The 25183-nt window shown below is 56.9% G+C and overlaps 1 protein-coding gene across 1 annotated transcript in view; it reads right to left on the reverse strand.

Annotated features, from left to right (window-relative positions):
• Positions 1-21331, reverse strand: part of RXRA (retinoid X receptor alpha) — a 94360-nt gene extending 73029 nt beyond the window's left edge. The window contains exon 1 of the mRNA XM_027471073.3: positions 20900-21331. Coding sequence (XP_027326874.2) covers positions 20900-20927 — 28 coding nt within the window. The 5' untranslated portion in view covers positions 20928-21331. The remainder of the gene's footprint in view (positions 1-20899) is intronic.
• Between the last annotated feature and the right edge of the window lie 3852 nt (positions 21332-25183).

A 25183-nucleotide genomic window follows, 5' to 3' on the forward strand; every position in this document is an offset into this window, starting at 1 on the left:
GAAACGCATCTTCCCAGGAAGATAAAAAAAAACAAAACAGGCCTGTGCCTGCATACGGGCAAGGTTTGGGGGTTCTCCGGGAACAGCGACACCCCTACTGGGTTTTGTGGCGCACAGCTCCACACCTACACGGACATTCAGTGGGGTGAAACAAGAGGAAGGGGCTCCTCTAACTGCCCCAAGTAATATTTGCTGGAACAGAAAGCCCAAAGTCTCCCACCGGGATCCCAGCTCCGTCTTACTGGATACGGGGATGGAGAGCCCTCGCGCTGAGGAGCACTTCATCTGACTTGGTCAGAAAATTATTTCTCAAGGATGAATGCTCTTCTGATGAAAGTATTTCTCAAGGATGAATGCTGATTGTTTGCAAAGTCCAATCAATTTCAACTGTATTTCCTGTGGACGGAGCGAGAGGAAGGAGGAGAATTTCCATTTTGTGATTAAAATCTGAAAGTACTACATTATTCTCCTAAATCAGGACAAAAGCACGGCTTCAAGCATCTGCGCTTCCTGCCAAGGGGGACGCTTCCAAGTTTCAGCCACGCTCTCTGCAAACCAATTAGCTATGTCCTAGGCCGGGACCAAAACCTTGTGAGATGCCCAGGGCTGCGGAGCCCCCTCACCACCCCCAGGCACTCAAAATCCTGTTCCTGTTTGCAAACCCACCGCCACAGCCCTCCAAACACTACCGCTCGAAGACTTGCACGCTGCTGCATAAAAATGGGATTTTCTGAGTATTATTTAAGAAAAAAGAAAAAAAAGAAAAAGAAAAAAAGCCGATATTGAGCAAAAGATGACCAATACAGGGTTTTTTGCTGGTTTGCTTCTTCTCGAGCAGCCCCAGGGTCACCCAGCACTCTCCCTGGAGGAATTAAGGGAAGTTTTAGCGTTGCCCACCAGCAAGCCCCTCTGTGAGATGTTTCCAGCAGGGGCAGAGGAGGGCCCAGGCGCACCAGCTCTCACCAAAGGGTCACTTTTGGAAACCTGCTGCCACTCGGACCCAGCTCCTCGGGCACCTCCGTGCGCCTCTGCGGGCTCCACACGGCACCTGCACCCACCCCAACCCCAAGAAGAAGCCCCCAGCAAGGGAATCCCCTCGAAAGCCCGCTCCTGGGGGGCAGGCACCAAGCGACTTGGGGTTTCCCAGGCTGCCTCCAAATTCCTTCGATGCCTGCAGCCTTTCTGAAGTCCTGTTTTTCCACTCGGGCAGCCCCCCCCCCCCCTCCTTGTTTCCCTTCCCCGGCTGCTGACCCAGATTTCATAATGAATGAATCCATGCAGCGCTCTTCAGACTTTAATTATTTTTTCACTTTTTCTCATCATACATTATGCATCAATAAGGAGAAAAAAAAAAAAAAAAAACGCAGCACAATTAATTTAAGCTTGAATGGTTAACTCCTGCCTATCACTAATAGCAAAAGTGTCTGGAAATTGCAGCTCTTATTTTCGACCACGCATTAATGTCAGGGATGAAAACAAACAGTTTTTAAGAGGCTGCGGTAGGTTGGCTAAGACAGCAGATAACAACTACCACGTTTCTGCATAAAAGCTCCTTTTTCTGGGCTATTTACAGGGAAAATCTGCCATGTACCCACCCCTTCCCCTGCTCTGCTCACGACCGAGCCCTGCGTTTACGGGACCAGGGGAATGGGACGCCCGGTGGCACAGCCCCAGTCCAGCTGCTACTTGTATGGGCAAGGTGTGGGGAGTCCCCTGAGCCCCCCACGTGCCCCCACGGTGCTTTTATCAGCTGCACTTCCATCCCTGCCTCCTGCCCTGGCACCCTGAGGCTGCCACCTCCTCCCAGCAGGGCAGGGGCAATGCGGGAACAGCGATGAAACCCCAGTGCCGCCGGCAGAAACCCGCGCTCCCAGCTCGCAGGCATCGGGATGCTGACTCTTTTCCCACGGGTTGGCATTTTAATACCTCCAGCTCCCAGCCCAGAGGCGTCCCGGACCCACAGCAGCCTGCAGGCTCGCAGGGGATGCCATGGGCTTGGGGTTCTGCCCACCGCACCCTTCCAGGCAGGGCACGAACACATCCCCAGCTGGAGACCTGTTCCCTACCAGCCCTGACCACTTAAGGACGGGCAGGATGCAACCACCATCCCACCAGGCTCTTCTCCCAGCCCTGCCTTTAAAAAAAAAGTCCAACCAAACAACACGAAAGGCCCCAATTAGATCATATTCCTCTGTACCCAGAGCACCTCTGACCCAAATTCCCCGCCGCAGGTTGGAATTCCCCCGCTGCAGGCACGGGGCAGCCTGCAAGGAGCGTCCCGGCCAGGGCTTCGGCTCCCCCAGTACCCCCAGTTCTGCTTCCCCACCCTTCAGCAGAGCAGAGCAGGGTAAGAAACCCTCAGCAAGCCTTCCCCAAGCCTAACAAGCTCTGGTGCCTTCAATTTATGTAAAGTGGAGCTAATTTTGCTTTATCATATGATATTAAGGCAGCCTACCTCTCGCTCCCATCCCCTGCGCAAAATCTGTGAGGGAAGCTATGGGAAGCATATGGAAAAACACCTCCGAGTCCAAACATCCACCTACAGCGTGTGAGCTGCTGAAAGTTACACTTCTATCCAAAAGGGGGGGGATGGGGAGGGTCACCAAAGAGGTTTGAACCAGAAGAAAATGGGATCGGGCAGATTTCTTCCCTGCAGAAACACCCAGGGACCGACGTGCCGCCTGAACGCATGCCTCGCATTTTTGCTACCCCTGTCGGTTTGCAAAGCAGCTCGCAATGTTCCCCGGTTTTGTTGTTAGGAGAACGGCCAGAACCGTTCCAGCTCTGTCCCTAGGAGCTGGTTTCCAGCCCTAGGAGCTTGCACAGGTGAGCTGCGCGGGGGGACCGAGCGCACGGCCCCACACCGCAGCTCCTCAGAAGCTCGCGCGCTGGCTGGGCTGCAATATCCTCCGAATTTGTCAACACCTTTGCAAGAGGTTTCCTGGGGAGAAGGGAGAAAGGAGATTACGAAGTGCTGACAAGCTCGCGGGATGTTTTCAAGATGCCCTGCTTGCTGTCAGCCTCTGCTGAGCCTCCTCCGGGGATGCCCACGGAGAGGGGACCCTGGTGAAGTCACCTGCGGGGTAGCGAGTGGCCAGGATGGGATGGGGTGAGATGGGATGGGACAGGATGGGACAGGATGGGAGCAGCCGGTCACGCTGGGCTGAGTCACCTGAATCCACCAGCTTCTCCTCCGTCCTTCTGGCAAAAGGAACAAATAATCCTCCGGGAAAGATGTTTTTGGAGGCTGCTGAATTTTTCTTGGCACCGCTCGGAGAGCTTCAAACTCGCTCGAAAATCCCAAGCATTTTAATAGAGCCAGAATATTTGCTCACAGGAGGACTAGCCCGCCACGAAATGGTTTCCAGCCTCTGCGGAGCCAGCCCGTCGAGAGGATGCTGCTCCTCAGCTGGGAACAAGGACACCGAAACACAGCCTGGGGTCAGCCCCGCAGGAGCCTGTCCCCAGGCAGGGGACGGCAGCTCCGGGACGCTCCCTAACACCCCGTGGTCCTCAGCAGGGCCCAGCACTGCAGCCTCCCCAGGCATTACGGCCTCGGGGTTAATTCCTGCCCTGTTCCCACGCTGCTCCCCGCCGTGCGTCCCTCGCAGCACAGCCGCCAGCCACGAGCAGCCCTCACCTCACCCGTGTTGACTTTGGCTGGCACCGGCCGCGTCCCTTCCTTGGGGCCACCTCGCAGGTGGTCAGCCGACCTCAGCAGCCTGTTTTCCCTCGGCCCGGGGGAAAAGCCTGTTTTTTTTGTGTGTTTTGTTTTTTTTTTTCCTTTCATCTATTTTAAGATCAGAGACCTAAAATTAGCTCTGCTCGCACAACGGGCCTCTGAGCTTGAATCCCTTCCCTCCCCAAGCAGGCAGGGCAACGAGTTGCCGTTTGCAACCTTTCTGCAAACTTCTCCGGCCACCAAAAGAAGTAAATAAACAAACAAACCGGCACCACCCCAGGGCCAAACTGTTCCATCCAGGGGGATTTAAAAATAAATGTACCCACACAGCCACTGCTGCCACCTACTACGACCCAGCGGAGAGCACGAGGGCTCCTCTCCGGCGCTCAGAGCACACCGCAGCCATCGCTCGTGTGCCTCTGGAGACCAAATTCAGCAGCCAGCAGGCACACGCCCGGCTGTCACCACGAGCATCACAGCTCCAGCTGCCTCCCCAAAAAAACCTTCATAGGGACGGAGCAAGCAGGGCTCTAAAGACCATGGCGTGTACATTGCTTCCCTTGAAAAGCATCTACGAGCCTGCGTTTGGACCTGAACTGGCTGTTCCCAAACCCAAACATCAGCAGGGGTCAGATTAGCCCCTGGTTTGCGTCGCAGCCCTGCTGTTAATGCACCTCGGTTCTGCGGGCACCCAGCTCCTCCACCCCTCACAGCCTGTGAGGTGGGGTAATTGTCCGGACCTTGCTCCCAGCAAAACAATTAGTTAGTATTTGTAAAGTGCCCTGGAGTTAATTAATTGCCATTAACTCATTAGCTAGACTTTAGCCTCTAAGCCCAGCTGGAAGCCATGGCCTGCTTGGCCACCGCAGGTGCGTGCCGAGCGCTGCCCAAAGCTCCCCATGCTCCGGGGGAGCAAACCCCAGTGGGCAGGGGGCAAGCAGCCTTCCTCCCACCACCCTGGGTCCCCATCTCCCCTCACGATGCTCAAACCCCGCTGCTCCCCTCCCCAAAACCACAGCCCCCAGCGAACCACCCACACCACCAGGCGCCGCAAGGTCTCAGACCGCGCACAGGAGCGATGCCGCCGGAGCACGGCGCGGCCCCGCAGGAGGGATGCTGCGGGCGACACCGCTGGGAAACCACCCGTTGCCCCTCCGCACAGCACCCAGGGTGCTCCCCGAGCACCTTGCAAAGGACCAGACCCGCACGTGCCACCGGAGCCCAGCGCCGAGCACCCCGTGCCGGCTCCCCGGGGCGGCCGGCAGCAGCCCGGCACGCGAGAGCGGGGCCGCCGGAGCCGGCCAACAACAACAAACTCGTGTGTGAGCCACAAAGGGAAAAACTCGGTGAGGAAACAATATTCAGCTCGACTCTTCCCCAGCGCGTACTGTAAATAACGCCGCCGATGGGGTTGTTTTATTTGTTTGAATTAGGAAAACACAGCCCGGATTGTCCCGCTGGCTTGGGCAGGCTCCGGCCCCGTGCGGGGGAAGCGAGCTGGAGGCCCCGCTGAGCACGGCAACCCTATAATGCAGCTCGGCGCTGCCCTGCGGAGCTCGAAGCCAGCCCCAAACACCAAATTATCGCCCTAAAGGCTGAGCAGGGCCCGGTGCGGGAGCAGCTGGCTCTGCTTGGGATGCAGCCGGAGCCCAGCCCCGGGAGGGAGCGCGCTGAGGGCGGCTGCAGGTGCCCTGCAGCAGCTGGGATGGAAACAGGCACCTGGAGATGGAAATAGCTCGCGCTCCGGCGGCTGTTTCCAAGGCAATCGCGTATCTGCGTCCATCAGTCCTGCGTGTCGGGGGCTGCAAGACTTTCTGAAATATTTATCCCCTCTCTTCCTTTTTTTTTTTCCCGTCTTCACACCGCTTTTTCTCGCTCACGTCTCCACCGCTGCTGCTCTTGCCCTCTGACATGCCCAGCGCTCCTGCTGCATATTTCGGGCGATGGGACCGAGCAGGAGGCAACCTCTCCCACTCCTGTTTTTGGGTCAGAGCAAACCTTTCCTTCTCTCGCTTCCTGACCTTGTGCTGAGCACCAGGATCCAGCCCCCACCTCTCACCGCATCCCTCTGGGCGCACACCGGGCCGGGACAAAGCCGAGCGGAGCGGCCCAAAGCCACGCCGCCGCGCTTTCAGACACAACCAAGTTAAAAATACATCTTTTTTCAGACAAAAGTTCAGTCCCCAAATGGTAAGGGAATCCAGGAAAAATGCGGCAGGCCCGGCTGGTGGCCGGCTTCCAGCGCGAGCACCTCCCTTCGGAGGAATCCGGCGAGGAGTCTCGACTAATCCACCCAGGACACACCAGCATTTCTTCCTTGTACGACTGGGTTGGGTGTTTTTTTTTTTTTGTTGTTGTTCTTTTTCCGTCTGCTCAGCAGATTTGCCATTTGGTGGCCGTGGGGACCGAGCAGGGGCACTGCGCCGGGTGAGAGCCGCAGCAGCACCCTCGGGACCCCGCCGTGCTCCGTGTCCTTGTCACGAGGCCAGGGGCTGCAGGCAGGAGCGGCTGGAAAAGACGGGGCTGGTGCAAGAGCTGGAAGCACCGCGTGTGCTCTGCAGTCAATCCGAATATGTGACACTGCCCCGTGCCTCAGTTTCCCCACCTGAAGCAGGAGCTCTTCCCCTCAGAGGTGTGTTTGGGCTGGAGAGGGGGAAAGCCAAGCCCAGCTGCTGCTCAGGACGGCCCCGTCGCATGGCCCTGTAGGGCTGCCCAGCACCTTTGGGGTCACAGCAGGATCCTGGCTGTCCCCAGCCCCCTGCCACAGCTCCTGGCACAGCACCGACGTCTTCAAAAGGCTGCCCCAGCCCCGGCCATGCCCCAGAACAGAGGAAAAGAAGTGGAAATAGGAGCCAACAATAAATGTAACGAGGGCTATCACAGCATTGTAGCATCATTCAGGTTGGAAAAGAGCTCGAAGGTCATTTAGTGCAACCCTAACGGTGAGGGCGAGGATGGAGCACACCGGCGATGGCACCGCAGGTCCCCACGGCTGAAGGTTGCTGGTGGCAGGCAGACAAGGGGCACTGCTCAACCCATTGCTTTTCTGCCTGGTGCCACCCCGCAGGGCACCGAGCAGCCCCAAAGCTTCACGCAGGCCAAAGCACGGCCGGGGACAGGACCAGGCTGGTGCCTGCTGCCACCCGCATCGGCTCGCTGGTGCCGGAGGGGACGCCCAGCCCTGTCCCCTCGCAGCCCCGTGTCCTCCCGGAGGGAGCCACCACTGCCAGGGCAGCTGGCAGGCGCTGCTTTCCCTCCCGGTGATATGCCCAGGGAGGAATTTGCGCTTCATTCCTTGACACCCGCTTTAATTATAGGTATCGAGCCGGCTTCGCTCTTTCACAAGAGCCCTGAGCTCATTTCCCGATCCCCTTTCCATCCGCGGCTTCGTGACTCACCCGCTCCCTCTGTGTACAAACAAAGGGAGGGGGGGGCTTTGCCAAAAGGACGGGGCACGGAGGGCTGCGGACTGCCCCCACCCAGGCTGACCCACAAAACCTCAGCCCTGCTTCGCCACCGCGGGCGCGAGGAGCAGCTGGGCAGGGCGGGCTGGCAGGAGGTGCCGCCGGGACGCGATAGGCGCTGTCTAACACCGAGTTCCTCAAAGGCTCCCGGCACAAGGACGCTCTGTCCTCGCCCGCCGGTCGGCCCCGCGGGGTTCTCCGACAGCAGGAGGCTGCTGAAGCTCTCCCAAAATCCCCCTCCAGAAGCAAAGCGAGCGCAGCCCCGGCGCAGGTGCGGGAGCGCGGCACCGTGCGCACGCTGCCAGGGCTTGCCCGGGCTGCTGATTCAAAGCCCAGCTCACAAAGAAGGTCGCACCGAAGCAGCGGCCTCGCTCCGCTCCCAAACTCTCAGCAGGGACCCATTTTCCGACACCCTGCAGGTGCTGAGCCTGCCCTGTGCCCCCGCACACCAGGGCACCAGGGCCAGGCGACAGCTCGGGCTGCACCGCCACCCATCGCAGCCTTCCTTCCTGGGGTCACGTTCTACTTTGCTTTGGGTTTGGTGATTTTTTTTTAATTTTTTTTTAAGCAGAAACTCCCTAATTCCAGTATAATGAGGATTTCACCGGCTGCGGGCTGTCGCTCCTCGCTTCCAGCAGACCGACCTCCACCGCCTCCAAAAACCTGCTGCTGACAGCAGCGGTCACGCTCCCCGGCACAGCGTATGGCTGCTGCCACCCCAACGCCCACCCAACCCCGCTGAGCCACCCTCCCAGCCCAAACAGGGCTGGACCCTGCCTTCACCCCCAGCCCTCTTCAAATCCCCTGGGGCAGCCCCGCTGCTCGCACCCACAGGGCTGGGGGCGCAGGGAAGGGAACCCCCAGCTCGCAGCGCTGCCCTTGTGTTTGCTCTCTCTCTCTCTCTCTATTTTTTTTTTTTCCCTTCCCAACCAAGTCACGAGGCGGGGCGGATGCCGCCCGAAATAAATCATCAACCACAGCGACAATAAAGACGAGCGGGAGGCCGAGCGGGCGCGGGATCGGCGGCGCAGCCTCCACCGCCCATCGGTGACCGGGTGACGGAGCGGCTCGGCGCCACGCCTGGTTGGCCCCGAGGAAATCATCATTTCAGGGGAAAAAAAAAAAAAAGGGCTCTGGAAACACGGGCAGCCCCCTCTCCAAGCCCCCCAGCCTTCAGCCTGGTGGTTGGGAGGTTGTGCTCCTCGCCCAGCCTGGTCCCCAGGGATGCTCGGTGTGTCCTGTGTCCTCCCGGCCCCTGCAATGAGCCCAGGGGGTCGCTGGCACCCTGGGGGCAGCCCCAAAGCCCCCACCTCGGTGTTCCTGTGAATCAATGGGAGCTCCAAACGTGTCCCAGTGGGAACAGGAGGGACTGCAGAAAAAAAGCCAGCCTGGGAAAAGCCGCAGCACCGCAGCAGGCCACGCTCCCAGCAGCTCCTTCCATCCCATATCCTTTAGGGCCAAGCCAGCCCACTAAAACCCCGTTCCCAGCCTTACGTTGGGAGCCTCCCTGTGTCCCTGGGAAAAAAGCCACCAAGAGCTGCATCGGTCCCTTGGGTGCCCATCCCGGGGACAAACACCCCTCCTCACCGCACCTCCCCGTCCCAGTCACCTCCCACCGCAGGGCCAAGGGTAAAAGGGGACAGAAAAATTGTGTGGGTCTGGCTGAGAGCAGAGCTGTGCCCCACAACCCCATCCATCCCATCCCAAATCCGATCCCCGGGGGGAAATCTCCTTCTCTCTCTCCCTCTCTCACACTTTTACAGCCTGGACAGGGGGAGAGGAAGTTTTCCTTCATCGCAGCCTCTTCGCTGCCAGGCACCGAGGTGACAGGGACGGGGCACCTCTCCGGGTCCCCCCCCTTACTCCTGCACCCCTAAACCCTGCTATGGGGCACCCCCCCCAGCCGCCAGCACACCCAGGGCCCGGCCCGGAGAACGCCCAGGCAAAACCCAGCTCTTTATTTCGAAAGCAAGGGCTCCGTTGCGAAATCCAGCTCGTAAAAAAAAAATCCCCGGCAGAACAAAAGCAGCAAACAGAGAGCTCGGAGCCGCCGCAGGTGCTCTGCCCCTCGCCTACCTGCTCCCCGCTTTCTGGAGGCTGCAATTACGTTTCCCAGGGTTTCCTAAGTGGATCTTTTTTTTTTCTTTTTTTTTTCCCCCCCCACTCCACTTCTTCCTGAGTGCTGCGGAGCAGATCAAACCCAGGAGAGGAAACCAACGCTGCGAGCTGGCAGAGCTCGAGACACGCACGGCTGTTTTAATGGGCCGCTCGCATGCGGAAAGCCACGAACGTGCCCGAGAGCGCACGGGATCCTCGGCGAGCCAACGATCCCTGACGGGCTGTCAAAAGCCCCAAAAGTACCCAAAAGTGAAACCTTTGGGGATTTTTTAGCCCTCGAGTTCTTGCTGTTACCGGTGTCGGCGCTTGTTCGCAGCAGCAAAGCGTGTGGTTTTTTGATCGCCGCCCGTGCCGCAGCGTTTTCTCCGTATTTTTAGGCATCCCTTTCGAACGATAGAGGAAATCATCCAAAAGAAGTTTGTTCGAGCGGCCTGTCAGTTTGAGGAAGTGAAATTAAACCAGAAAAGAAAAAAAAAAAAGGAAAAAAAAAAAAACCCTGAATCCTAATAAATCACACATCCACACGCACAAAATTGGAGAAATCTGGGCATGCCTCCAAAGGCAAGTAAATGGATGATGATAAACAAAACAAACCTAGCTCTATCCAGCAATAAAGGCTCGCACATTTGGAACTTCTCACCCTCGAAGCGCTTCCACTGACGGCCCAGCTCCTGAGATGGGCAGCACGGGGAAGCCGCTCGGCTCGCAGGCGAAGGTGAGCCCCAAAAACCCTGCCCACGATGCCTGCCCCGTGCCCAGCTGCTCCGAAGGGGCACAGCGGGGTGCGGGATCAGCCCCGTGCCCCCCGGCATCACCGTCCCTCCCGTGCTGGCCCCGTGCCCTCGGAGCTGAATGGAGCCTTTCTGCAAAGAGCACTGGGGCTGGAAGAAAAGCCTGCCTTACCCGGAGATGGGAGAGGGAAAAAAGGGGCTTGGAGCTGGCCCCAGCACCCTACAAGCCCCTGGTCCTGCTGGGGAGCGTGCCCCGGCCCTGCTGCAGGCTGGGTTCCCCCAGGACACGTGGCACCGGAGCGAGGGTGGCTGCTTGGGTTTGCTGGAATTGCTGGAAACCCATTTTTGGCACCCCCACAACAGCTCCAGGCTTCAAGAGGCCCTCGCCCAGCAAACGAGAGCCGAGACTTGCAGAAGAAAACACGCACAACAAAAGCAAGGGGAAGGACACAAAGAAGAAGGATGAAGATGCTGGGGCAAACCCCCCTCCGACACGCAGGTGGCCGAGACAGGAGGCAAAAGCAGCGTATGGGAGAGGAAAAAAAAAAAGCAGCAGCCAAGCCTCCTTTTAAGCTTTAGAGGCAGGATTCCCATTGATATGGATGCTGCAGCTCGGTGCCCACCCCCTGCCCGGCTCGCAGGGTTCAGCTTTTCAGGGCACGCTGCAGGAGAGCAGAGGGAGGAGGGCAGCTCTCGGCCCATCCGCAGGGTGAGCTGCACGGTGTGGCTGGCGGAGAGCAGCCTGGGGGCTCACCTGCAGCCTCTCCACGTGCCCAGAGCTGCATTTTGGGGGATCCCCACTGCACACGTGGGCTGGGAGCCCCAAAGTCCCGCTGCTCCTGCAGGGATGCAGGCAGGCAGCTCGGCTCTCCAAGGTTGTCTGCGAGTCCTCTTTCGCCAGGGCTACACATACCATTTTTTAAAAGCCGGGTGATGTAATCAAGCAGTATTTATAATGCTGAAAACATCCCAAAGCTCCATCTCTTCCAGCTCCCAAGCACACTGTGTACTCTTAATAAAATAATTGCAGTGATGAATAGCCCCTTATAACATTCCTCTTCTGCAGCTACTGACAGGGCCAAGAGCTCGGATGGAAAAATCTTTCTCCCAGCGCTCCCTCAAGGTGCTCTCCGGATTTCACCTTTCCACAGCCAAACAGACGCTGAAATTCTGGAAAACATTTTGTCCCCGTGCCGAGCTGTCACACCGAGCGTTTCAATCCCATTCTGAGATGTGAACGACAAGCTCCTGCTCCCCCAGCCCGGCCACGTCATTGTCTTGATGACAAAGTCAGCAAATTGCAAAAATCCCAGACCTCAGGCACGGCGCCGGGACCCCCCAGCGCCCTCGGTGCCGAGCGCTGACCCCGCAGCCCCCAGCCCCACGGAGGGGGGCTCCATCCCCTGGTTCTGAAATAAGACTGGGGATTAAACCGTTTGTTTGCAAGCCCTCACGTGCCCGTGATTTCCCCGCTAATTAACTACAAGACAGGCCAATGTGGTTTTTTTTTGGTAGAGTCACTTCTATTATTAATTTGCGACCTGCGTTCGAGCAGGGAGCTGGCTGGTTTCCCTCTTGCCAGCTGAAGCTTCCCTCCCCGTGCAGGGCTTTTATTCCCAGCCAGGGAATTAAAAAAAAAAAAAAAATTCCTGAGCCCAGGAATTCCCACCCAGGGCCAGATCCTCCCTCTGGGTGCTCTGCACCACACCAAAGTCTCTCTGCTCCCAAAACCTTACAGCAGAGCAGCGGGGACGATGCCAGCCGGGGTCTTGCACCAGGTCACCCAGGGGAAGTCGGTGACAGCAAGGGACGTGAGACAAATGCCCTGGTGCCAAGAAGGGGAGCTGGAGGGGGTTTGGGGCGGTTTGGGGAGGTGAGGAGCAGCCTCCCCACCAAGTGAGAAATCCCTGCCCTGCGACACCTCCTGCGCGCACCTGGAGGCCTTGAAACCTCACCGCAGAAACCGGCACCCGGCCTGGCAAACAGCAGCAATGAGAAAAGCAAAGGCCAAAAACCCCTCCCGGATTAAATCCGCATCTCCTGACCCTACAAGCAGCAGGGAAAGCCGCCGGCAGGGCGCTGCGTTGCCGTGTCTCTCACAGCAAGACCCCGCTGCCGCCCCCCTCCCCGTCAGATGCTCTGAGCCGGCTTTGGGCGCGTGTTTGGATAAAGTCTCCGACTTTGCAAACAATAGGTATCAGCTGGCCTGGGGCCAGGCTATCTCGGGCAGGGATCACGGCTAAGCCTTCCTAAGTGCTTAAACGGGGGCCTGCAGGTAATTGTCCCCGCAGCCTGACCTCTTCCCCCGGCGGTGACGACCTCCGGTCCTAAGGCGGCTCTGGGCGCACAGGACACTTCGCCAGGGCAAGGGATTTAGGGCTGACGGGTGGCAGGATGGCTTTCAGCACCAGCACCACATCCCAAGCTCTGCTCTCTGTCATGGGATTGAGAACCCTAATGCCCCCCTCAGAGCTGCCAGGCACCCCATAACCGCTCAGGGAGAGGCACAAAGCATTAACACCGCAGCGTGCCCAGCCAACAGCCCGCAATTTGCTTCGGTGTGCAGAAAGTTTCGCCTTCCGACAGGTTTACCCTAACAGGAAGGGAGCCTGGGTGGCCCGGGGAGGTACAGGAAACCCTTTTCTCCCATGCTCATCGTTCTGTTTCCTCTGGATTTCTTTAACCTTTCACACTGGGCCTGATGGATGCCTGCAGATGGATTTTTGCAAGCGGGCACTTTCCTGCGGCGCAGCCTCGGTGCCCAACCACAGCAGCGCTTGCAGGGAAGCCTCCTCCAGCACAGCAGGGTTTGCAGGGGCACACGCATCCCTCAGTGCCACGTTTGGACCCTGGGGACATCACATCCAAGCAGGACGCTCGCAGTCGGAGGCTGCACTGAGGTTTGAAGGACCCGGACTGAATTCCCCCCCCCACCCCAGCCGAGGGGGAACGGGGCCGCAGCCTTAATCTCACCTAAAGGGCCTCTTGGGTGGGAAGATTAGCAGCTTGTTTCCACCCTGGGAGGAATCTCGGCGGGCGCAGGAGGAGCGAGATGTCAGACAATGTCAGGAAACGTATCAGCTTCCCAGGAGCTAATGGGGGGGGAACGTGCCTGTGCCGAGGTTAAAGGCTCCGGGGCAGCGTCTGAGCACTGAGCCAGACAGACCCCGGGAGCACAGAAGGCAGCGCCGAGCTCAGGGGAAGGGGAAGGACTGGGGCAGATGGTTAGGGACGGATCCCATGCGTCCAGACCTCCAATTTGGGGTGTTTTTAACCCAGCTCTGCACCCATCCATCCATACCCAGCACAACGCTGCTGCGGGGAAAACCTCTGCATGGAGACACAGGGCCCCCAGCCCCAAGGGACACCCACACAGAGCCACCCCTCAGGCTGCCACCACCCAGCCCAGGGAGGAAAATAGAAGAGACAGCCCCAAACGAGCCCGGAGAGCTGCTCTCGGGCTCTTTTCCACTGCGCTGGGCAGGTGACCGCCGGGAGCCACCCGCTCGCAGCGCTCCCCGAGCCCCGCGCTGCCGCAGAAGGGCAATGAAGTTGCAAAGGTTATCGTTTCCCTGTTCGACTGAGCATAAAAATCCTGCTCGGAAAACAGAAAAGGGAAAAAGCAGGAGGGGACTGGCAAGGCGGCGGGGAGGAGAGGGGCCTGCACGGCCCGGCAGCCCCAGAAACACCTTGCCCAAGGCGAGGGAAAGGGCACGGGGGCTCAGGCCAAACCAACACGTTTCCATTTCGGAGGAGTTTCTAGGAAAATAAAGGCTAAGTCTGTTATAAAAGTTTATCTGCGTGTGCAAGAGAGAGAGCGCACGCCTGACTACGGTATAGAGATGTCATTATTTTCATGCATCTGCCTTACCCAATTTTATTTAGTTGCTTTCTGCACCATTTCATGCTCATTCTGCTGCTGAGCTAGACAATTGCTTTATAACTCTAGGGTGCAATTTCACTGTCTGTGAGCCACACGCACGCACACGGGGGCTGTGCGGGGATGGAGCAGGGAGCTGCACCTCCCTCCTTCCCTCCCCACCCTGGCGGCTGGGGTTGAAACGTTTCAATAAATAAAAAAAAAAAATCAAAAAAGGAGAGAGAAAATTAAATTAAAATGCTAAGCGACTGTCTCTAACGTGTTACAAACCAAGGAGTGTGTCGGGGTGGGGAGCAGACCCTGGCAGAAGCAGCTCCCCATCAGGAATTAGGAGGATGAACGGGAGGGCAATTCTCTCTCACACTACGTGGGTGCGGAGACAGAGCCCGGCAGGCTGCAGGGCAGAAGCACTGAGCCTAACGCTGGGGTTTTAGGATCGATTGGAAGTCCCACTCGAACAAGTGCAGGTCAAAAGGCAGGGCTGGCTCTGCAGGTGCAGCGCTCCGAGACAGCGCTCTCCAACTCGCCCCAGCTCCCCATGCCTTTGCAAGGGGCTGGGTGTCCCCAGAGGGTCCCAGCTCTGAGCCGCCAGCCCCACGGGGTTGCCAGGAGGGGGTGGGGGCTCCAAAAGCAGCCCCACCACCGTGCACGACCCCGCCGTGGTGTGAGCAAGCACGACCTGGTGCTGATACACCGTTATCTGCCGCCAGCCGGGCCCTGCGGCACCGCGTTAGGGGCCACCGCTCCTCCGCTGGGGGGCTGAGCCTGCAGCTTCCCCTGCCCGATAAAGCCTCTCCTCTGCCAGAAACGGGGCTCCAAAAGGAGAAGGGGGGAGAGGAGGGGGTGTTCCAGCAGCCTGCTGAGGAAAGGGGGCCTCTCCCCGTGCCATTTCGCAGAACCCCTACCCAAACGCGGGTCCCCACGGCGCACGGTGGTGAAGCCACAGCGCCCACAAGCCGCCTGCCCCGGTCCCCCCGGATCCGTAGCAGCTTCCCCAGCTGCGTGAGCTTTCCCCGGGGCCTCTCCTGCTGCTCCATCGCCCTGCTCCTTCCTTCCTTCCTCCTCCACCACTGTCGCTCTCAGAGCGAGTCTCCGGCGCCGCACGGGCACAGCCTGCCTGCCTGCCGCCGTCACCTCCTCATCTCCTCAGCACATCTCGGCTCGCCCGTGCCAGCCCCGTCTGCCCCGCTCCTTCCGCTCTTGCCTCACCCGCTTGCCGTTGCCTCACCGCGTCTCGGTAATGGGTACGTAGGAGACGCGCTGCCCACAGCCAAATCGTATCGCGGCAGCCCACAGAGTTCACAGCGAAAACTTTCCAGCGCTTACGAGTCGGCCAAAAATGGAAAAACAATAATCAAACGGGGCTGCCTCGGCGCTCAGAGCCACGCAGCCAGCTGAAACTAGACAGGGCATCCGTCCCTAATGCGTTCCTGGCAGCCCCAGCACAAAGGATTTGCTCCGGAGCTCAGCGGGGCTGTAAACCTCCAGGCAAGCGGGCGGTGGGGCTCTGGGGCTGCCCCTTGCCTCCCCCCATCCTGCTCCCCTCTTTTTTTATTATTATTATTTTTGAAGTCTGTAAAAGCCAAAACTCCACAAAAGAGGAGGCCACGAGAAGCAGTGACCAGATGGGCATCCCGTTACCGTTTTAGTGGTGACAAATCCCAGCGCTGCTGCACCTTTTGCCTCCTGGCCCCGCAGCGATCTCGCACCCGATTCAGCGCCAGGAAGGGGTCAGGGCTCAGCCAGGACCCCCAGCTCAAACACTCAGACAACACGATGGGAAGCCCACCCGACAGACCCAGCACTGCCAGGGCTTGGAGAGCCCCTGGCAGCCCCCAGGACATTTTGTCACAACGGTCACCAAAGCCGCTTCTGCCACCACCGACAGCACAAAATTGGGCACAGGGAAGCCGTGCACAGGAGGCGGGCAGTAGGGGCACCAGGGGGAGATTGGGGGGCACTGGGTGAGAGAAGGAGGGAGGAAGAAGGATGTAAGCCCTGCTCCAGATGCTTCGTAAAACCAAAATTTGGGGTGTTTCTTCTTTACGCACTGCTTTGGAGCACCCGGCCCGCACACACACCACAAGCGGAGGCTTTTCTTCGCTCCCAAAAATCAGCTTGGTTTGGCTACCGAGAGCTGGGACCTTCAAGTGACCACACGAGCACCCCTCAATGGCATCCCCACAAGTGCCAAAACCCCCCAAAAAAACCTACAATCCCAATCCCTTCTCCCCAGGGCCTGCCTCAGTTTCCCAGCCCACCACTCCCGAGACATGAACAGGGCCAGGGGCAGAAGCACGGCCCCGAGGTGCAACCTTGAAACTTTTATTGTCAATCCCAATAAAAAAAAAAAAAAACATTTTGTGCTTACGAGTGGTCTGTTTGAACAGGATTATTTTTTAACTCCACGTTAAACAAGATTTCAAAGGAGGAGAGCAGCGTTTGGGCTCAATTTGAACTCTTCCCTCCCTTTCTCCTACGGGAGCTGTCGTTCCCTGTTTATTTCAGAAAACACCCTCCATTTTGAAACGCTGCCTTCCCAAAATAAAAACTCAGGTTGTTTCGCTGACTTTTCTCTGCTTTCTTCTGAGCAAAAACACTCTCAGAAAAGGCAAGTTCCCACAGCCAGTTTCCATTACAACGAGAGGGCATTTTCCGAGGCTAAATTGCATCTGTCTGAAAATCTTCAAGCAGTTTGAGCCGGCTGGCATGTGTGGGGAGATCCTTCTGTAGGGCTTTTTAAATCCTTATTTGCAATATTATTTTGTCTGCTTCGCGCTGCCTTGATGTTGTGAGCAGCCTTTGGAGAGACACAACCACTCCTCCCTCCTCCCCTGTCCTCCCTCCAGGCACACGCTTTGCTTTGAGGAGGAGGAGAAGAGAGAAATAAAACAAGAGACAAGCAAAGAGGGGGGAAAACGTCAGAAAGCTGCTTTTTTGTGTGCGTGTCAAACGTTCAAAGTTATCCCGGAGTCTAGGCTTTAAACGTAATAAAATACAGCTACTCCTGACAAAATCAATTAAAATAAAACCACCCAGGCTGCCTCCCTCATGCTTTGTAGTTGGGCTGACTTGGGAGAGCCCACCTGGGCCTTTTAGGAAGCAATTACGGGGCTGCCGGGTCGGATCCTGCTCCGCCAAGCACCCCTCTGCCTGGCAGCACCGCGGGGAAAGACCCAGCTCCGAGGGAAGCGACGACGGCTGCGACACGGGGAGAGGCGCTGGGGCTGGGAGCCAGCCATCAGGATTAATTAGAGCCCAATTAGGTTACCCAGCTCCCAGGGAACAGCCCTGCAAGAGCCGGCGCTTTGCCGGCAGCGATTCGAGGCAGCTTTGGTTACACCAGGCTGGTGGCAGGGACCCGCTTGGCATCGCCACCACCTCCTGCTGCCCCAGCACCTCTGGCAGCAGGGGCTCAGGACGTTTAGGACATTGAGAGCAGGAATCATTCCATGATTTCAGGCTATCAAGAGCCTCGGGGGAACCCCCTGCACGCCCCGAGGCGCCAGGATGCTCAGAGCACCAAGCACACTGCGACACAGGGCATGGCCCAAAACCCAAACCCCTGCCCCATGGTGCCGACAGCTCCGCTGTTTGTTTTTCTTAACCATCAAGATTTAAAAAAAAGGGGAAAAAAAAGGATAAAAAGATATTCAGCCGTGCAGCAGGACTCAGGCATATGGGAATCCACCCCTGCTCCCAGAAAACAATACTGCAACAAAAAGGTTTTTAACCCGTTTCTTAATAAATATTTATTTTCGCCTTCGAGATGTGGGTGGGACGAAGGCAGGATGTATTTTCCAGTGAAATGTTTTGATCCCCCCCCTTGAATTTTTTTTCCCCCCCAACAGGAGCAAAAATGCCAATAATAATATTTGTAATGAATAACTAAAATTCTGCGGCTTTCTCCCCCGCTCTCTTTTAAATAAATAAAATGCCCTAAACATGAGGAGTACAAACGCGCTCTCAAACACAGCAGGACGAGGCGGAGTAAGCTCGCGGACCCTCCGAGGATTTATTTAACTGTCACAGCCGAGATCCTGATAAAGACGAAAATTCCTTCCCAGCTTGTTTTGCATGTGTCAGCTGGGAGAGGTCGAGCCCTGCTCCGTGCTTCAGGGAGAGACCAGAAAGCGGCCGTCCTCGCCCTCGGGGACCCTCTGAGCCTCGCTCAGCACCCTGCAGGCATGGGGCAGGGGATTCCTCCCACCCGTACGGGATGCTCATGCAAGCCACGGTGCTTTCTGCATCCTTCCTATTCTTTTCTCCCTGCGGATTTGCTCACCTGCCATAAATTCCCACAGCTAAAAGGAGCAGGATCGGGGATGGCACCGAGGTCTTGGCACAGACACCCCCGATTTTACGCAGCACCCGGGCTCCCCCCAGCCACACCAGGGTGAAGGAAGGAAGCTGAGCCAGGGAGGGCTCCCCCTGCCCATCACAGGATCCCTTTCTTTCTTGGCAACAGGGGCAGAGGAGAAGGAAGCAATAGTGGGATTGTGCAGAGCCACAGGGTGACGGCTCCCAGCGCGGGAAGCACCCAGGGACGCGCCGTCCCCAACACAGCCTCTGCCTGGCATCTGCCACCCGCTCCTGAGACCAGCAGGAAAATGAGATACTACTATTAAAAGTGCCCGGCGCTGGCCACGTTTCCACCCATGACATCAGCGGGGTTATCTGAGTCTAACCAAGGGCAGGGCTTGGCCGGGATCCTCCACGCGGTTATCCTTTTTAGGCCAAACTGAGCTGAGATTTTGACGGGGCAGCACCGTTTTGCTCCAGTTCCCCATCTCAGGCCTGTGCCAGCGTGCAGGAACACACCACCAGCACGAGCCCGGAGATCCCCCTCTCTGTCCCATCTTGCACACCCCATCTCCCAGCCGGGTTGGGAAAACCTCCGGTGCCCTGCGGAGCCAGGAGCGGGTCCGAGCCACCCTCCTGCAGGCAGCAGGGCCCCGCCAGCTCCTGGCACCCTCGTGAGCTGCCTGCCTGCTGCCAGGCCCTGCCTGCCTCCCGTGCTCAGAGCAGCACCAACATCCCCCCCTCCCAAACCCAAACCCCATTTTCCCAACCCAAGCCGGATTTTTATTTATTTATTTATTTTTATAAGCAACGCGTGACCAAAGGCCAGCGGATAAAGTTTGAGCGCGGCTCCTGCAGCAGCACAAACACGCAGCAGACGCAGGCCCCCATCGTGCACACTTCAATCAGCTCCCACGAGCTGCTGAATTCTCTCCCAGGCTGGTAGTGCAAAGCTGAGCCCCCCCAGCTGTCCTGGGGCAGCTGCCTGGGTGCTCCCCCCCCCCCCTCCCCAGCAGCTCGGTGCGCTCGGCTGCCTCCCCGCTCCCCACCGGGTGCACGCACACGCCGCTAGGCGAGCAGACAAATCGCTGGGTTTTCATCTGCGAGGATCCCTCCCCGAGACAGCAGCAAGGTGACACACGCTCCCCCCCTCGCCTCCCCCGGCAAAGCCAGCATGACTAAGAGCACAGAGCAAGAGCCAGCATCCGCGGCGCACCAGCGCTCAGGTGCGGAAGAAAAGGCGAGCAGATAGGCAGGGCCCCATCCTGCCCCCACCAGCACAGGCTCAGGCTCTCTATTCCACCAGAGCATGGAAATAGTTAAGGCAGCCACCCCCCCCAGCACTCCTGTGTGGCCACAGACAGGCCATTTCTGCTCAGGGGGTGTGTTTGGGATCATTCCAGGCACCTGCATTTGACCCACCCCAAACCTGCCTGACCTTAACAGCAGGACTGCAGGTGAGATGCTTTGAGCCCCAACAACTTTGGATAAGTCAACACAGCACCATTTCCCTGCCTCACTGCCAGACTGCCCCTGCCCCTACAGCCACAATTTGGGGGGGGGACACAGCTCCCCACCAGCCTGCAGGGCCAGGCTCTCCCTGCCGAAGCCTCCAACGTGCCAGGAGGGCAGGGGCCAGCCCCTGGTTCCATGTGTTTATGCTGCGCTTGGAAAAGAACAACTAAAATTGCAATTCTTCAGAGGGAAGGAAAAAAACAACAACCCAAAACAAAAACCAACCACAAGCTAACAAAGCTCGAGCACAGATTTAAAGCCCAGAGGAGCCCCACTGCGGGCCAGGGGGGTGTCAGGACAGTGGCTGGGGGTCTCGGGCTGAGCAGTGGCAGAAGGGGCAGGATCTGCTCCTCTTCCTCCTCGCCAAGGGCTTGGCGCCAGGCGACTTCGCGAAAACTTTCTTCTTCCCCCTCCCCGAGCAGCGAGCTTTGCAATCTCACTTCTCCCAAAAAGCCAGGCGCGGGGAGGCATTCGCCCCTGCAAGCCACGACTTGACTCAAGTCACCCAAACGATGGCAAACTCCGGCTGGAAACAGGGTTCAAAATGTTAAACTAAAAAAAAAAAAAAAAGCAGGAAAAAATAAAGAAAAATGCGCAGGGTCCCAAATGCGCCAGCAGCGAGGGGCGATGCGGGCACAACCCCAGGACCCCACGGGTGCTGCCCCCAGCCCGGCTGCGCACCCCAGGGAGAAAAGCGGGGCTCGGGAAGGGATAATAGCGAGAAAATCTGGGAGAAAGGAGTTAAAAAAAAAAAAAAAAAAGCCAAGGCAGCGAGCTGCCAGCCCCCCCCCCCCCAGCAGCAGCCCGGGGCGGTGGGGAGGGGGCTGCCCCGCTCGCGGTGCGCGCTGCCCCGTTTGAAAATCCCGCTTGCGCCCTGCGCCCCTCGCCCAGCCCGGCTCGGCTCGGCTCCGGGCCCGCCGCCCCCCGGCTGCGCCTCACCAAAAACAACAAAAAAAAAATTGCATTTAAAAAAAAAAATAATTAAATAAGGATGAGAACAAAACAAACGAGCAGCAAGCACGCCGCGCAGGCAAGCGCGCAGCCCCGCAGCTGACACCGGAGGGGAAGCGGAGGAGGGGGCAGCTCGGTCTCTCTTTTTCTTTAATGTTTTTATTTTTTTTATTTTTTATTTTTTAAGTTCCCTCCCCCCCCCCCCCCCCCTTCGCCCCGCGGTAGGAATGGAGGAGCTTTTCGGCCCCAAACTCACCCAGCGGCAGGAAGTGTTTGGTGTCCATCGCTGGTGCCTAACTCATGCCAAGGGGCTTGGTGGAAAACACACAGCGCAGGGGCGGGGAGCGAAATCAAAGCGAAAGGGGGAAGGGAGGGAGGGGAGAGGAGGGAGGAAAAAAAAAAAAGAGGAAAAAAAAAAAAAAGAAAAAAAACACCCAAGGGAGGAGGAGGAGGAGGAGGGGGAAGAGGAGGAGGAAGGCTCCAGCCCCGCGCCGGAGGCAGGGCGCGCAGACGAGGCGGCGGCGAAGCGAGTTTGGTGCAAAGTCCCAACAATGTAACTCCGCGGCACGGCTCGGCACGGCTCGGATCAGCTCGGCACGGAACGGCTCGGATCGGCTCAGCACAGCTCGGCTCCGAGCCGGGGCCCGCGCAGGGGGGAGCGAGCGCCGCGACCGCCCCGCAGCGCCCGCCCCGCGCAGCGCAGCGCCGCCCCGCGCCGGGGGGGTCGGGGGCGAGGGACGGGAAAATAAAGTGGTGGGAGGGGAGAAAAAAGAAAAATAAGGGAGGGGGGGGTGCCGGGGAGATTGGGGGAAGAAGGGAAATTAAAGGAGAAAGGGGTTGGGGAGGGGACGAGGAGGGATGGGGGGAAGGAAAAAGGGAGTGGGGAAGGGAAAAAAAAGTGGTGGGGAAAGGTGAAGTGGAAGGAAAATGGAAGTGTGGGGGGGAAGGAAATAATGGAGTGGTAGGGAAAAAGGGATGTGGGGAGGAAAGGGAAAAAAATGAGAAGGGAAGGGAGGGAAAAGTTAAAAGGAAAAGATGGGGGAAAGGAAAAGGGGTGTGGGGAAGGGAAAAAAAGCAGTGGGGGGAAAGAAAAATGGATGTGGGGGAAAAGGAAATAATGAAAAGTGATAGGAAAAGGAGAAAAAGGGATTTAGGGGATAAAGAAGTGAAGGGGAAAAAATGTGGGGGAATGGAAAAAAAGTGATGAGATAAAAAGCGGATAAAAGGAATGTGGGAGGAAAAGGAAAAAAGTGATGAAAAAATGAAAAGGATGTGGAAGAAAAAAGTGATGGGAAAGATGAAAAATAAAAGGGGATGTGGAAAAAGGGGGAAAAGTGATGCTCAGAAAAGGGAAAAATTAAAAGGAAAAGTGATGTGGGGAAAAGGAAAACTTAAAAGTGAGAGAGGGGGAAAAGTTTAAGAAGTGACATGGAAAAGAACTTAAAAGAAAAAGTGATGTGGAAAAAAATATTAAAAACAGGTGATGTAGGGGAAAAAAAAGGAAATAAATTTAAAAAGTGATGTGGAGGAAATGAAAAAATAAAGTGATGTGGGAAAAGGAATAAATAAAAAAAAAAGGAGGGCAGTGCCTTCAGGTGCTGCTGGGTGATCTCAGGGGTCCTGGCAGGGGGGCCCTGCGCAGCCACCAGGTGGGGGGCCATGGCCACCCCCTGCCTCCAGCCTCCCTCAATGGTCCTGGGCCTTTCAAGGTGGCACAGTGGTGACTCCATGGACCCAACCACCCCTCCGACACGAAGCATCACAAACACCGTAGGGCCCTTCGCTCTTGCTGGCCACAGCACCCCTAGTGATAGTGGCACAGTTGCACAGGACACCTTGGTGACACCAGGGTCGGGGGCTCAGCTGGGGGGCTCAATGTGTCCCCACCATCCCACAGGGCCAGGCTCCTAGCAGGCTGCTGGTGTGGCACATGCAGAAATCACCGTGACACACGCTCACACTGCTGCCACCAAGCATTATCTCCAGCCGTGGAGCGCTTCCGAGCCTCCTACCCACCCCGATTTATCCTTTAATTGGCAAAGCTTCCCAGGCCGTAAATATTAGCACTCTAGCACCTCCTCCTATAACAACAGCCTCTTATCTCACACTCAGTGCCATGTCCCAGTCTATCACCCACAAGCACTTATCAGTTTCCCTCATACCTACTACTGTAACACCTAAATCCACGTAGGGAGGCCCAAGGAAGGCCCAAACACCCAATTTCTCCCAAATCCAGCCCATTCTACACACATCTGCCCTGCCTTTCCTCCTGGGTAGGCCGCTCGATGAGGGGTGCCCAGCAGGCCCCCCAAGTGAGAGTGCCACAATTCGTCAGCGTTAATTAATACAAGGACAAGAAAAATGCCAAAACGACCCCTCTCGCGTCAGAGGCGAGCGGCTGCGAACCCACACGCGGAGCTGCAGAAGTTAAAACAAAATAAAACATCTCAAATCCTTTTTATCCTCTGCTCCTGTAATTTCAGCATGTCCAAACAGATTTCGGAGTGTGTTTATAACTGGTAACTTCGTTTGCTCCCGGGCTGGGACCTTAAATGCCAAGTTTCATCTCCAAGTCAGTTTTTATGGCGGAGTTGCTTTAACTCCTGCGAGAAAAGGCCCAAAAATAGGCAGGTGAGGACACCGATGAGAGCTGGGGCTGGTCACAGAAGCAGGGACAAAACCTAAGAGAGGGCTGGCATGGCAAAAATCACAGACCTCGTGGCTACCTGCACACAAAACACCGACAATCAACCCACAGAAATCATTCCCCTGAAACACGCTGAGGCTGGTGGCTGTGTCTGATAAGGGAAAGCACATCTGGGGGCAGTGCTCCTCCCAGGCCTCGCCAGGGCAGCTTCAAGCTGCCGCCTGCCTCCGTCACACAAATGCCATTTGAGTCATCGGTGCCGTAACAGCCTAAGGTAAGTGTGGGCCTTTACGGCTTTGATCGAGCCTGCAGCAAGCAGACGGGCTGCCAGCCGATGGAAACAGCTCCTGCTGCCACGTAGCACAAGGGGGGACCCAGCCCCAAAGGCCAGGATCCCCCAAAACACCTCGGTGGAGACCCACAGCAGGTATCGGGATCGTCAGACCCAGGGCTGGAAATCCACTTTTTGTAGGTTCTGACACAAGAAATTGCCGTAACTGGGACATTTCATGCTCCTCTCCCATCGAGCTGTTTAGAGCAAATTAAATTTCTCCCTAACCAGCCTGTAACAGTCCGCGTTAGATGTGGATCGAAATGTTAATTGCAGTGACAACAGGTCTGATCCTGCAGCCCTTATTTGGGTAAAACCTCCCACAGAAGCCAAAGGAATTTTGCCCCAGAGAAGACAGCTGGATGCAGTCCCACGTTTCCAGTCTCTTGAAGATGCCAGAAGGTAGCAAAGATATTTCTGTGATGTTATGAACCTTTTCTTTCCCTTTCCCCCCCTACCCCACCTCCCCTCGATTCTTTAATGCCCTATTAATTTAATAAGTTCCGCCAGGCTGCCTGATGCTGTGCTTGACCTCAGCTTTGCATTTCCTAGCAAAGGACTCAGATCATCAAGGTGAGGGGGGTTAGGATAAATTTTGTAGGTCTCCAGCTTCTGCTCAGCAAAGGGATGCTTGAAGGTCCCATACTCTCTCAGCAAACTGTTTGGGGGATCCCATTCTCCCTGCCCTTGGGTAACACAAATACCTTTTAGCCTGGGATCTGAAGGCAGGCAGGTGTACGAGGGGGTGATTTGGGGTCTGCCTGCCCTCATCCACACCACCTGCAATCCCATCACCCAGCTGGCTTTGACCAAGAGGGACACAACATTCCTGCATCACAAATCAGGGAGGGATCAGCTTCTCCCCCCAGCCCCACACTGTTCCTTCCACACTTGCGTGAGATATTTGGGGCCAAGGGACCTCAGTGCTTGTGGGCATCAGTAGGAGGCAGATGTGGAGTTGGTCTGTGGGGTATGAGACCTCAGACTACACTCAGGTGGGAACTTGGCATCAGGCCCAGGCCCAGAATTTGGAAATCACAGCTTTACTTTTGAGCAGTTTCAGTTTGCCTTGTCCATAACCCAAAATTATCTGATGGGAGAACAGCAAAACCTGCTGTAGTCCTCGACTGCTTCATGCCCTCCTGCACTTAGGGGGAAAGATAGTAAAATAAAATAACAGTATTTCCCTCCCTGGCTGTCTTTTATTTCAGATTAAAGATAAAATATGAAGTCTGAGTATACGAATGTCCATCCCTAGCCCAGCCAGCAAGCTCCTCCATTTCTCAGACCCATCTTTGAGGACCCCAATGGTTCCAGAAGGTGAGCCTCCACTCCCAGGGCAGGCCCTGCACATGCAAACCAGCAAAATCTCAAAATGACAAGGCATTTCTTTAAGTGCTGCAGATTCAAATCCACTGCTTTGTGTTGTGTGTGTGTTGTTTTTTTTTTCCCTTTCCCTCCCAGCAGCATTTAACAGGCTGATGATGTTTGTTTATGAAGTGAAACGCACATGATTTATTTGATTTGCTGGAGCTGGAGAGCCGCATTCCCACGCCAAGGAC

Source organism: Anas platyrhynchos, chromosome 18 (genome assembly GCF_047663525.1).
Source record: "Anas platyrhynchos isolate ZD024472 breed Pekin duck chromosome 18, IASCAAS_PekinDuck_T2T, whole genome shotgun sequence".
Taxonomy (NCBI): domain Eukaryota; kingdom Metazoa; phylum Chordata; class Aves; order Anseriformes; family Anatidae; genus Anas; species Anas platyrhynchos.